We start from the raw sequence: 14832 nt of genomic DNA, 5'->3' as shown, positions 1-14832 counted from the left end.
AAAGGGATGCTTTATGTAGACGGTGTTAAAGGGATGCTTTATGTAGACGGTGTTAAAGGGATGCTTTATGTAGATGGTGGTTTTATTGACTTTATTCAGGCACATTTCACATTTTCACATGATCATGATCATCCGAAGTTCATTGAAGTTCATGATGCTACTATCGTAGCATTAGCTTTGGGAATGCCCTGCATCATCAAGGCCTAAACACATTCTTATCGTGGATACAGACATTTTTAATACGTTTTGTTGTCACTGCTTTTAATCCTGGGTGTTGAGGTCAAATAAACACTTCTGTGTCTTTGTAAAAGTCCCAGAGTTGCTGTAGCTCCGGTTCACAACACGATGAAGCTAATCCTCCATGACTGTTTGTTTACATCTGCATCAGTGGTTCCGCTGTCCCGCCGTACCCACGTCTATGATCACGGATCTGAAAAAGTCGAAATTCCGAGTTTAAATCTCGAAATTCTGAGTTTTAAAAGTCGTAATTTTGAGATTAAAATCGTAGTATGAGTTTAAAAGTCGTAATTTTACGACTTCCTGTTGGGCTTTTATTTTTTAACATGGCGGAAAGGTTCAAACATTTGTAAAATCATGAAAATAGAAGAAGGCGAGTGCATCAATGGTCTGGGAAAGAGAAGGTAGACCGGTGCTCTTCGAAGACTGGGCTGAGCTTCACAAGAAACCATTGGCTGTGACTCACTTGTAGAGTAGCTTGTGCTAGGTAGCGAACGCAGTCAAAAAAAGCTAAATAAAGTCCGAGGCACTCGAGTCATGTGGCAAAAAATAAAAGTCCTTTATTTAGTGTGGACCAGCCTATGCGTTTCGACCGCACAGGTCTTCGTCAGGGCATGTGAAATTTGTGAAATCATCCTCTGTTCATTCACAATGAGCAAATAAACTTTACAGAGTGCATTTAAATATCGGCGATAAAGACACTGGGTTCTGTTTCAATCTGCGCATCTGTGCTTGTTTGCGACAGTTTCACACAGGTGTTTTTTTTTTTTTAGCCCACATTTCTGTAGACGTGTTGCAGACCTGACTCGTGCGGTTTCTCTGGCTGCACTTCTGTAAATGTTTCATTTCTCACACTGCACTGTCTGCTGTCCGTCATGGCTCCTCTGCTGCTCCTCTGCTTCATCCGTGAGTGAAACCAATTTGTCGTTATTCTGTCCCCAAAGTGAGGCTAAAACTAGACACAGGACTTGTTTTGCCAACATGTGCCATGAGGATGCTCCTTTGTCCAGTTGTCTTTGTTTTAACCTCACAAAAGTGACTAAAACCGCTGGTTGACTGAGAATTGAGTGAGAATTGAGATGAATTGAGTTTTATCAGTCGCCACTAAAACTAACGCAAGGTCTTTGTCCACTAGGAAGTAAACTTTTATTATTTAAAATGCTTTCATTTAGCTCGTAGCCTGATCCTGTCTTATTTGATAAACCATTTACTGTCATGAAAATGCAGACTCGACTCGCTAAGAACAGATAAACAAAAACCATCGTGGTGGCTTTTATAAATCAGTTGCTGTGAAACTTTTTTTTTTAATGGTTTAACATATTGTGCGATGACAGAGTGAAACTGAAACATTTAAAAGCAATAGTGCGTCCGTGTGTCTTTCAGGAAAAGGAAAAGTGAAGCAGCCCTAATGTCATGTATGTTACATGTGCAAGTGAATCGATGAAGTCATAAAAATGTGGTTCCCAAACTGTGGTACGGGAGCAGCATGGGGCTGTGAAGGATTTAGCACAACCTAAAACATGCTAAAAACAACAACAACAAAAACATGATCATTTATTTCTGATGTGAGATGTAGATACTTTTTGGGGTGTTTGTAGGATGTGGGACAAGGGAAGGGAGGGAGTTCAGCCTGCTGATAGCCTGGTGGATAAAACCGTTCTTCAGTCGACCTGACCTGGCTCAATATAATCCATTTTTTTCATCCACAAACGTTTTGACCATTTAAATTTCACCCCTGTACTGTTGTAGATAAGTACTGTATAACTTGCTCAATTTAAAATATGGATGATTTGTTAAAGTCCCTCCATTGCAGGATTTGATCAGACCTGAGACTGTGAGTGGGAAGGGCACTAGGGCCACAGCTCTGGAGGAGAGTGAGGTTCCAAACAGGAAAACCACAAACTGTGTTCTTAGTCAGAGGCAGAAGTCCTGAAACAGTGTCTCATTATCAATAAGAGAGACTCCAACTCTGGCCACTCTCACTCTCACCCAGCCTTTATGTGTTTATGTTTTATCTCTGTCACCTGCCAAGGGACTACGAATGGAAACAATCTTCAATCTGGCATACTTTGCAAACTTTGTACATGTTAATTAATTTGCATTAATCAGCAAGTGTTTGATCAGATGTATTGAGTTTGTGGATTAGCCTTCTAATGCACTCAGACACAGAGAACATGTAACTTCACAGAAAGACGGGAATATTAAAACTGTGATCCTACTGTGAGGCAAAGGTTTTCTCCTGTTAAATAGATAGATAGATAGATAGATAGATAGAGTCTGTCTTTATTGTTTTATAAAATAGGTTTTGACGCAGATTGTGTTTGGTTTGTTTGTTTCAACAGATTTAACATTTCAGGCTAAAGCTCAAGGTAACCCTATAATGTATTGTCAATGGTTCATTTCTGATGTATTTGTTTTCATATTAAAGATAATTCTTTGAAACAGATCATCCTGCTCCTACACTGACAGTGGATCCAGAAGTCGTCTCTGAGACCAACAACGTCACATTGAACTGTCAAACTCATGTCAGAGAGCCTCACTGCTTCTTTGTATTTGATAAAAAACATTACAAATCATTCCAATCTTGTCAGACTGAACTGAGCGGAGCTGATCTGCTGTCGGTGGTGAAGAAACGACCACCAGTGAAAATAACTGTCACATGTTACACTTACAAACACAATCACACATTCAATAAATCTGCATTCAGCACAGAGAGAATCATCACCATCGGTAAGTCACAACTGATGAAGAGGAAGTTTGTTTTAATAGAATGTATTACAAATTCAAAGCCTTTATTGCCATTAAGCATAAGCAAAGAATTAAATCTGCTGCTCAGTTTATGTAAAGTGCCACATTATTCATAAAAGGACTAATATTTGCAGTTATCTTCCACAATATATGTCAGCAATATGCAGAGTACAACTTGGTGTTTTTGTGTTCACACATACTTAACTAAGAAAATAATATGACATTGTTTCTCCACAGGTTTGGCTCCTCCCTCTTTGACCGTGACCTCATCAGTGATCACAGAGAAGGATGAAGTTAAACTCACCTGTCGACGTCCACCTGCTGTTTCTTCAAATCTGTGCCATTTCTACACACCAAATGGACAAACATGGAACAATTCTGTATGTGAGCAGACTGTGAGAGGCTCTGATCTGCTGACGGGGAACCAGAATCCTCCTGTGGAAGTTCAGGTCCAGTGTTACTATGTTGTACAGCAGGAACAAACCGTTTTTACATCTCTACACAGTGAGATCGTCTCTGTCACTGTTCAGAGTAAGCAATGTTTTTAAGCAGTTTTAATCGTCTATTGTAGTCTGTTTGCATGTACTTGTTTGGAGTGCCTGGGCTTTATTGATTTGGTTGCAAATCAGTGTTTTAAACCTAAATATATATATTTTGGAAGAACATCAGTGCCTAAATGTGACATCAATATCCTAGGTACTATGTATGGTTTTGCTCTTCCAAATGATGAAACTCCGGAACTGGGTCTGAGTTGTCCTTGTTTATGAAGGTGCAAATAATACAGTCAAACTTGTATTGTATTAACTGACTGACTTGATGCTGTGTGTTGCAGGTCGGCCTAACCCCACATGGAAGTGGGTAATATCAGTGACAGTTTGTGGAGCTCTCCTGGGCTGTATAATTTTAGTTTTAGCCTTTTGTTGCACAAAAAAAAGAAACGGTAATAAAATCTACTCCTTGTATTGCTTCGTACGGCTTATACACAGTGAGTAATGTGATATTGTTACTTCTCTTTTAGCAAACCACAGAAAAAACAGGTAAATATTCACTTTTTCAACCAAAAAATGATATTGATTATATTCATTTTTTTATGCTACGGTTCTGTTTTTGCCTCGTTTGTAAAGCTCACAAGACACAGCTGTTGGTATGTTCACACTTATTATTTCAACACTCTCAGACTCCGCCTACGTCTGTCTTCTATATCTGTCTTCACATGTAACGTCATCTATTTCCTGACCTGTTTCAGTGTATGAAAACACAGAGAACCACCGCATGAAACCGGTTGTTCACAAGGTGATAGTTGCACTAATGTTACATCTGTTTGTTGGTTTAGATTTTTTAACTTTATTTATTTTCTCTCTCATGAAGCCGATCAAAGGCGATGAAAACACCTACACCCTGATTACCTCAGTGCCCACAGCCGACTGCTCCAAAGGTGATCTTTACTGACTGGGCGATGTTTTAATTCCACTATATTTTCAACAACTGTCGCCTCCTTGACTTTCACATATCCTCTTACAGAGGGCCCGATATATGTCATTAAAAAAAACAAACCCTTGTCAATTGTATCTGCTGTAGAGTCATGTTTGACCCAGTTCCTCTGAGTCGTGGTGCAGCAGGACTGATGTGGACAGATGTTACAGAAGAAGCTCATGAGGTTCATTTCTTCAACAGTTACTATAGTAACTATTTTCTCCAAAGTAAAAGTAGATCTACCACAGTCCTGTCCACATCTGTCACGGTCCACCATGACCCACCACGACTCAGAGGAACTGGGACACACATGACCTACAGCAGATCATAGATTTGGATATTTCTTCAACCTTTATAAGCATCAATCACGTGTTTGTTTTTTGCAATAATTTCTCCTATATTTGTTGTTTTACCATATTTGACTTTCAGAATATGATATAACTCTTATATCCAGCAGAAGTCTGAAGTTCTGTCTAAAGCAGAAGCTCCGTGACTTCCTTCTTCACTTCTCAGTCTGTGACTGAAGAGCAATGAGGCCTCAGCCTTTTTACTGGAAACAAAGAGCTCACTGTATTTAGCCTCATGTTACTGTCACTCATGGTGTCTGACCTAAAGTCTCACTCTGAAGAAAGTCAACTCACATTTACACTGAGAAGGTTGGAAGGGCGCCCCCTTGTGTCACCTTGCATCCAAATGCCCGGACCAAAACAGCGGGTCCTATACAGGCTCAGGTAACGTGTTTACCTTAATAAATCCTTTCCGTCGTCCCTGTGTGTTTATGGGATGATTGGAGGGTCTTTCATCTCCCCCTGGTGTCTCTGGCCAGAAAACCACAATTGCACCGGACCAAAGCCACCAATACACACTAATAGAATCACGAAGTAGAAGCTAACAGGCTAACGGGCAAAGCTAACTGTGGGCTAGCGTCACTTTAAACAGTATTTACAGCCAAGTTTGAGTGAAAAAAAATATTTCCATTGTGTAATTGGATGCACAATATCCCTCTGTCCCTTCGCCTTTTCTGTCAGCGTAGTATTTACTCTCCGAGACAATTAATAAGTTAAACAAATCGTAACTTGCTACGACACCTGCAGTTGCGCTTGTGGCCTCTAGGGGCAAGAGTTACTTAGTACTGCTTTGACCTCTTAACTCCCGCCTGAACCGAGAGGATCTTTTTCCTCACGTCATCAGATTGTTTTTCCATAATTTTTTTTGTTGGGTATTCAACTCATTTTTGTAACTTTTTGTAATTTTTTGTCACATTTTTGTCACTTTTTGTCACATTTTTGTAATTTTTTTGTAATTTTTTTGTAATTTTTTTCATCAAATTTTTATCAAATTTTTGTAATAATTTTTTTGTAACATTTTGTCACATTTCTCATTTTTTTTGTAAATTTTTTGTCATTTTTCATACATTTTTGGTCAATTTCTTGTGACATTTTTTCCACTTTTTCATACATTTTTCGTCACTTTTTTGTCACATTTCCATCATTGTTTTCGTCTCAGTTTTGTTGCTTTTTTCCAGAAGCTTTTGGACTGGGGTCCAATAAGATACGTGTATCACAACAGACGTACTGCGACACATTGCAAAAACATATTTTGTACCAGCGCTACTGCTAACTGTAAAGTGATGTCTTCATTCTGCACCTTCAGTACAATTATGCTAAATGTACAAATACAACATTCACAGCCTTTTGTTGTTTCCAGGTTCTGTGAATCTCATGAGTCGCCAAAGCACAGACGACAGTGAGGTGAGAAGCTGAAGTTACAAATGCTCAGTTTTCTATGTTAAGACAATTCACTGCATTAAAAAACATTTTGAGATGTGACTTTGTAACTTTTTGCGGAACAACTGTCATAAATTGAAGAAAATGTTTCATGTTTATTTCATTTTACATTTTCTTTTGGGAATAATTTACTAAAAAGGCCACGCATATACATTTTTGTCAGTCTACTATGCTTGTAGCCACCGAGTGTGGAGTGACTTGCACTTGTGTCATGTGAAATGTGCTTTACAAATAAGATTTCCCTTCCCTTACTGCTCCTGACAGCCTTAGTAGATGGAATGTCACCTGCAAATGACGAACGTCTCTATGCTGATCTTAAACTTAAATGATCGAAGGTCTCAGATATGAACTTCTCGTTCTTTATGGTTTTCAGATCAGCCCATATCACCTGTACTGCACTATCCCTGACCCTGAACCAAACACCTCTGGATCTGTGGACAACGTTCTGTACAGCTCCCCACTGGACTTCAGCTGAACTACATGTAATATTTACTGTATTAGTTTGTATTCAGGGAAAGTATATTTGTATATATGTATGTATATGTACATAGGGCTGCACTAGGAGGGTTCACAACACACCAGTGTAACTGTAACAGCAAGAAAGACTTTTGTAAATAAGATTTATTCATTATAATACTGTATTTACAAATCTGTGATGAAGAAAAACCTTGTGTCCTTATTGGGTCATGTATTAACTGTATTTCCAGGGAGTAAAAACCATGTCTTGTAATATGTATGTTTGCTGGAACCTGTTGTGTTTGTATATAAAGAAAATTGTGCTAAATGACTTTTTTTAAATATACAACATGAAACACCAATGACATAGTTGCAAATGAATAAACTGAAGTAAAAAAGCACAAAGTGTTGCCTCAGATTAGACAGTTTTGTGAAGCCGTGGTCGACGTGTGACTCAGTGACTTCAGCCACAGAGGAAATGTCACTGACAGCTTTTAAACTCGGTTTCAGTTTCACAAGTTCACTTTATTCTTGACAAACACGTAGAGCAATGTTACAATAGAGTAAAAGAAACCAAGACCCGAATATTTATCCATGATGGGTCATCAGTGTCATTTCTGTCAGATTTTCACACTGTCATCGTGTCGGCTCCAGTAACGGCCTTAAAGTGTTTCGAGGATCGTACAGTGTTTCGTCGAACAGCCAATCAGATCCTCCGGCTCAGGATATTTCAGACATTTTACTGTGTTCCATTTCTTCTTGTTTCATATTAAAGTTCTGCTCAGAACCTTGTTAAGATCTGGACTGTGTAGCCTCATGTTGCAAACATCAAAACTCAACCATGTGAAAAATCTGGATGAAAATCAGTTTGGATCACAACCAACAACTCTTTTTTAAATAATTTGTACGATCATAAATGATAAAATAAGTGGTTTTATGAACGCATCAAAGGACCGAGAAATTCTTTCTAAATGTTTTGCATTTCTTTCACCTTCTTTATCATTTGTACGATCGTAAACGAGTCATTTCCTGATGAAGTCAATGATTCTGCCGCCTCTGCAGCCTCAGCCTCCAGCTTCTGCTCTGCTGGTCAGAGCTGAACGTTTTTACTCTTTCATTTCACTTTATGGACATGAAAACTTCATCTTGTGTCCTGTAGGTTCTGAGGTTACGGCCCATTCGGAAAACCCGTCTGCAGGGATGTACATGCCTTTGAAATCTGCAGAAGCCAATTTTTTCTCAAAACCCACAAGTTGCATAAGCTGAGCATGCACAAAGTGCAGAAATTGCATAAAATGCATAAAAAAGTTCAGAAAAGCATGGATTTGCGGCAGCCCCATTATAAGTCAATGGGAAAAATCTCCGACATTTTGGCCAATTGCGGAAAACCGTAAATTGCAGAAGTCCCAAAAGTAATAGCACCCTTCTCCTCAACATGCGGAACATTTTGATGTATAACTTGCATAAATTGCACAAAGCATGAAGGTGCTGAAAGGTCTAGAAAATCGGGAAAAAGATGGAAGAGGAATAATAATAAAGAACATGAAAACCAATAATTGACTGCGGAAGAATTCCGCAGTCAATTAATAAAATGTATTATTATTATTATTATTATTATTACTGGCCGATGGCGCTGACGTCTGTGGTCATGAAGTCTTTTGAGCGCTTGGTCCTGCCACACCTCAAGGACATCACCGCCCCCCTCCTGGACCCGCTGCAGTCCGCCCCTGGGGCCAACAGATCTGTGGACGACGCAGTGAACCTGGCTCTCCACTTCATCCTGGAGCATCTGGACTCCTCAAGAACCTGCTACCAGCTCAGCGTGCCCGACTCCCTCTGCAGGTGGATCACTGACTTCCTGACGGCCCGGAGACAGCACGTGCGGCTGGGGAAGATCGTCTCGGACACTCGGACGACAAACACTGGAACTCCTCAGGGCTGTGTACTTTCCCCCTGGCTCTTCTCCCTGTACACAAACTGCTGCACCTCCAGTCACCACCAAACTGATCAACGGACGACACCACCCTCATCGGGCTCATCTCACCGGCTGGTGGAGCCACAACAACCTGGAGCTGAACGCCCAGAAGACAGTGGAGATGATCGTGGACTTCAAGAAAGACACAGCCCCAGACAGACTTTCCCACCCCCATCTCCATTGTGGCCTCCTTCCCCATCACCCAGGACCTCTGCTGGGAGCCAACCATCAGCTCCCTCATCATGAAAGCCCAGCAGAGGATGTTCTTCCTGCAGCAGCTGAGGAAACCTAATACAAATGGTAAACAATGGTCGTAAAGATGTGCAAATATTTCTTGAATCATGACTGCTTAATAATGCAAAGTTAGTTATTATTGCAGTATTCATTCAGCTCTCCACAACTCACTGGAGAGGTTCAAACATTTGTAAAGTCATGTCAAAAAGAGTTTGAATATCGGCAATAAAGACACTGGGTTCTGTTTCAATCTGTGCATCTGTGCTTGTTTGCGTCAGTTTCACACAGGTTTTTTTTTTTTTTTTAGCCCACATTTCTGTAGAAGTGATGCAGACCTGACTCATGTGGTTTCTCTGGCTGTACTTCTGTAAATGTTTCATTTCTCACACTGCACTGTCGGCTGTCCGTCATGGCTCCTCTGCTGCTCCTCTGCTTCATCCGTGAGTGAAACCGATTTGTCCTTATTAAGTCCCCAAAGTGAGGCTAAAACTAGACACAGGACTTACATGTTTTGCCAACATGTGCCATGAGGATGCTCCTTTGTCCAGTTGTCTTTGTTTTAACCTCACAAACTGACTAAAAGCGCTGGTTGACTGAGAATTGAGTGAGAATTGAGATGAATTGAGTTTTATCAGTCGCCACTAAAACTAAAGCAAGGTCTTTGTCAACTAGGAAGTAAACTTTTATTTCAAACGTTGTAATTTAGCTCGTAGCCTGATCCTGTCTTATTGGATAAACTATTTACTGTCATGAAAATGCAGACTCGACTCGCTAAGAACAGATAAACAAAACCATCGAGGCGGCTTTTATAAATCAATTGCTGTGAAACTTTTTTTTAACATATTGTGCGGCTACAGATTGGTGGAACCGAAACATTTAAAAGCAATAGTGCGTGTGTCTTTCAGGAAAAGGAAAAGTGAAACAGCCCTAATGTCATGTTTGTTACATGTGCAAGTGAGTGGATAAAGTCATAAAAATGTGGTTCCCAAACTGTGGTGCGGGAGCAGCATGGGGTGTGAAGGATTTAGCACAACCTACAACATGCTAAAAACAAAGGTGATACTTGCATTACTGGAAATTGTGTTTTGACCATTTAAATTTCACCACTGTACTGTTGTAGATCAGTACTGTATAACTTACTCAATTTAAAATATGGATGATTTGTTAAAGTCCCTCCATTACAGGATTATATCAGACCTGAGACTGTGAGTGGGAAGGGCATCAGGGCCACAGCTCTGGGGGAGAGTGAAGTTCCAAACAGGAAAACCACAAACTGTGTTCTTAGTCAGAGACAGTGGGCCAGATCTTGTGGCGGCTCACGGGGCGGCGCAGGCTCTTGGCGAATTATTTTCCGAGTGGCGGCGCTATATGTGCCATTCGCCTCCGCCACCTGTGAGGGGGCGTCACAAGAGGAGGCGACTGCACTGATGGAAACACGGCTGACATTCACTTCCTGGTTTACATTGCGCTGTCTTGCGTTCTTTCTTAAGCCTTAGGCTCTCACAGGTCAAACTAAAAACTTTATTTACCCCATCGTGAGCTAAACCATGTTCACGTCTCCAGAGAAAAAGAGCTACAGCGTCCGCTGTGGCGCGGATTGCGCCACAGCGTGAACGCGAAGCAAAACAAAAGCACATGTTCACCCCACACTCCCACACAACCTCTCTCCTGGAGGCGGAGTCGATCTGGTTGGAGTAAGATGTGTTTTGTCTCCACCCACTTAAATATGCTAAGTCTGGAGTGGCAAGATCACAAAGTGCTGCTACTGAGCACAAAATGTCACGCTATCGTCTCCGTTTTGATGCACAAGATCGGGCCCAGTGTCGCATTATCAATAAGAGAGACTCCAACACTTGCCACTTTTACATCCCTCCTAAAATAATGTCTAAAGGAACACCAGGCCTGTGAACACTTTTAGTTCTGACCAGTATTTGTGACATTTTTGTGTTGTTATGTTTTATCTCTATCACCTAAGGGACTATGAATGGAAACGATCTTTGCTATTATCTGGCATACTTACACCGCAAACTTTGCAGATGTTCATTAATAAGCTTTGTCCCAGTCCAGCTTCCACAGGGATCCATCCTCAGCCAGTGTTTTATCAGATGTATTAAGGTTGTGGATTAGCCTATAATGCACTCAGACACAGAGAACATGTAAACTTCACAGAAAGGAGGGAATATCAAACCCGGGATCGTTCTGTGAGGCAAAGGTTTTCTCCTCTTAACCACCATGAGACTGAATTTCTTCTCCAACAATAAATATGACCCTAAAGAAAGATAGATAGATAGATTCTGTCTATTGTTCTATAATATAAGCTTTAACGCAGTTTGTTTTGTTTGTTTGTTTCAACAGATTCAATATTTCAGGCTAAAGCTCAAGGTAACCCTATAATGTATTTTCAATGGTTCATTTCTGATGTATTTATTTCCTTATTAATTATAATTCCTTGAAACAGATGATCTTGCTCCTGCACTGACAGTGGATCCAGAAGTCATCTCTGAGACCAACAACGTCACATTGAACTGTCAAACTCCTGTCCAAGTGCCAGACTGCCACTTTGTATTTGATAAAAAACACTTCACACTTCACAAATCACTCCAATCATGTCAGACTGAACTGAGTGGAACTGAGCTGCTGTCGATGGTGACGAAACGACCACCAGCGGAAATAACTGTCAAATGTTTTTACTATTATGGACACAATCAGACATACAATCGATCTGCAGACAGCACTGAGAGAATCATCACCATCGGTAAGTCACAACTGATGAAGTTTGTTTTAATAGAATACATTACAAATTGAAAACCTTGATTGTCATTAAGCATAAGCAAATAATTAAATCTGCTGCTCAGTTCATGTAAAACGCCACATTATGCATAAAACAGGACTAATATTTGCAGTTTTCTTCCACAATATATGTCAGCAAAGTGCGACTTGGTCTTAGAAAGTGTTTTCGTGTTGTCATTCAGGTCACGCAGCTTTGGCTCCTCCCTCTTTGACCGTGACCTCATCAGTGATCACAGAGAAGGATGAAGTTAAACTCACCTGTCGACGCCCACCTGCTGTTTCTTCAAATCTGTGCTATTTCTACACAACAAATGGACAAACATGGAACAATTCTGGATGTGAGCAGACTGTGAGAGGCTCTGATCTGCTGATGGAGAACCAGAATCCTCCTGTGGAAGTTCAGGTCCAGTGTTACTATGTTGTAAAGCAGGAAAAAAACGTTTTTACATCTCCACACAGTGGGATCGTCTCTGTCACTGTTCAGAGTAAGTCACTGACAAATAGCTTTATTATTTTTGCAACTCAATCAGAAAAGATAAATTAATGAAAAACTAAAGACAAGTGTAATAGTATTGTTCTTTGTTAGCATTTCCTTAATGTTCTTGTGGAATTTTGCTTCCAGGGACAACAGAGAATGAACGTCCAAATCCAAAAACGCCAAAACCAGAGATTAGCTTTCACAAACTTAATGATGAGGTTCTCATTTCCTGCTCTCCGCCTCTTTCTGCGACTGATTCAAAATGTAACCTGTATTTTGGAGAATCCGCTCAGCCGTATCAAAGTATCAACTCATGGACAAATACAAAGGAAAATGGACTGCTTTGTCAGTTTTATGTTTCTGTTAATGATTTTTGGACAAATCTTAGTAAAGTCCAAAGAAAAAGGGTCACCTGTGATTACACTGTAGGAGATGGATCCAGATCTTCTCGCAGCGATGAACAACACTCACAAGGTCAGACTTTAAGACATGACTTTTGAAATTATTTTATTTTGTTGGTTTCATGTAAACATATTTTTCATGAATATTTTCTCAAAGCAACTCTTTTCTTTCACAGCTTTCATCAGTCAATTCTTTCCAAGTGAAACTCATGAAACCACAGCTTCATCTGATCCAGTAAAAACCACCACCAGACCAGGAAGTGACTCTCAGACCCCCAGTGCAGGTAATTTTAGACACATTTTAGTTTCCTAATACTACCAAGGATATCATTTGGATAAATTGAAATGCATAAACTACGTCTCCTGTCCCCTGTCGTTTTACTCCAGGCCAAAGAAAGACTTACCTTTGCTGCACTTCCCTGTCAGCTTTATAGTAGAGCCAGACTCTGGGAGCTGTTTGCTTACAGTCAAACAGCTGTAAGCAAAGTGACCCAGAATGTATTTCAGAAATGAGGAATTATTTTCTACTCACAAAGTATGGAGCCTTAGCAAGTCTATGGGCCAGATCTTGGCGCTATATGTGCCATTCGCCTCCGCCACCTGTGAAGGGGCGTCACAAGAGGAGGCGACTGCACTGATGGAAACACGGCTGACATTCACTTCCTCGTTTACATTGCGCTGTCTTGCGTTCTTTCTTAAGCCTTAGGCTCTCACAGGTCAAACTAAAAACTTTATTTACCCCATCGTGAGCTAAACCATGTTCACGTATCCAGAGAAAAAGACCTACAGCGTCCGCTATGGCGAAGGATCGGCCCGCGCTTGGCGTGAACGCGAAGCAAAACAAAAGCACATGTTCACCCCCCACTCCCACACAACCACTCTCCTGGAGGCGGAGTCGATCTGGTTGGAGGAAAATGTGTGTCTCCACCCACTTAAATGCGCTAAGTCTGGAGTGGCAAGATCACAAAGTGCTGCTACTGAGGCAAAATGTCACACTATCGTCTCCGTTTTGATGCACAAGATCTGGCCCTCAGTTTTTAAACCTTAAAAAATAACACTGACTCAAAAGATCGCTGACTTCTAGGACTTCAAAGAACAGATTTTGAAATACTTCTGGAAGTACATCAGTGTCTAAATGGTCAATATCCAAGGTACTATACCTGACCCAGTTTGAGCCGCATTTGTCTTTTGCTCTTCCAAATGATGAAACTCCTGAACTGGGTCTGAGTTGTCCTTGTTTATGAAGGTGCAAATAATACGATCAAACTTGTCGTGTACTGTAAGGCCTGCTCACTGGCCTCTCTAAACGAGCTGTTAGAGCTACAGAACATCCAGAACGCTGCTGCTCGAGTCCTGACAAGAACCAGGAAATACGACCATATTAGTCCAGTGCTTCGGTCTCTGCACTGGCTTCCTGTCACTCAGAGAATAGACTTTAAAACAGCTCTGCTTGTTACAAGTCTTTTCATGGTTTAGCTCCAAAGTCCATCTCTGACATGTTACAGCCGTATGAACCATCTCGGGCCCTGAGAACCTCAGGGAGGGGCCTCCTGGTGGCTCCCAGAGTCAGGACTAAACACGGTGAGGCTGCGTTTCAGTTTCATGCAGCTAAAATCTGGAACAGTCTTCACGAGGATGTGAGACAGGCCTCAACTCTGACAATGTTCAAATCCAGGCTGAAAACAGTTCTTTTTACCGATGCATATGACTGAAAGTATTTTATCTGCACTCTTGCCTTTTACTGTAATTGATTATTTTGATGTTAATGTTTTTATTGATTCTATTTGTTTTCTTATATTTATGCAACTGTGAAGCACTTTGAGTTGCCTTGTGTATGAATTGTGCTCTACAAATAAACTTGCCTTGCCTTGCTGACTGACATGATGCTATGTCTTGCAGAAAGCTCCATATGGAATTGGGTGATACTAGTGACTGTTTGTGGAGTGCTCCTGGGCTGCATTATTTTAGTTTTAGCCTTTTTTTGCAGAAAAAAGAGAAACGGTAAGAAAATCTACTCCTTGTATTGCTTCATACCGCTAATAGTAATGCGGCATTGTTTTTTTTCTTTTAGCAAATCACAGAAAAAATGGGTAAGAATTGTTGCCTGGCTAACGCCGTGCTGCTGTGTGCGCTCGAATCATTTGGAACTGCACAACAGCCTGGGGACCATGGCCCAAATTTTCGCGTGGATTTGGGAACCAATCACAGAACGAGGAGGGACGGCAAGACGATGACGCGCTATTCGAGATACGG

The 14832-nt window shown here is 40.9% G+C and overlaps 1 protein-coding gene and 2 long non-coding RNA genes across 3 annotated transcripts in view; all 3 read left to right on the top strand.

Annotated features, from left to right (window-relative positions):
- Positions 1-14832, top strand: part of LOC306965531 (uncharacterized protein) — a gene marked incomplete at both ends in the record, with an annotated part of 279183 nt that overhangs the window by 20159 nt on the left and 244192 nt on the right. The window contains 2 exons of the mRNA XM_079560005.1: positions 3223-3516; positions 11892-12185. Coding sequence (XP_079416131.1) covers positions 3223-3516; positions 11892-12185 — 588 coding nt within the window. The remainder of the gene's footprint in view (positions 1-3222; positions 3517-11891; positions 12186-14832) is intronic.
- Positions 1097-2773, top strand: LOC306966009. The gene is made up of 3 exons (XR_013793084.1): positions 1097-1143; positions 2580-2606; positions 2683-2773. It is a non-coding gene; the product is annotated as an uncharacterized lncRNA (long non-coding RNA).
- LOC306966011 lies at positions 9306-11489 on the top strand. Its single transcript, XR_013793086.1, has 3 exons — positions 9306-9350; positions 11266-11292; positions 11369-11489. It is a non-coding gene; the product is annotated as an uncharacterized lncRNA (long non-coding RNA).

This window comes from Gobius niger (genome assembly GCF_951799975.1).
Source record: "Gobius niger genome assembly, chromosome: 7".
NCBI classification, from domain to species: domain Eukaryota; kingdom Metazoa; phylum Chordata; class Actinopteri; order Gobiiformes; family Gobiidae; genus Gobius; species Gobius niger.
Note: the sequence above shows the minus strand (reverse complement) of the source record. Positions and strands in the feature narration are given on the sequence as shown.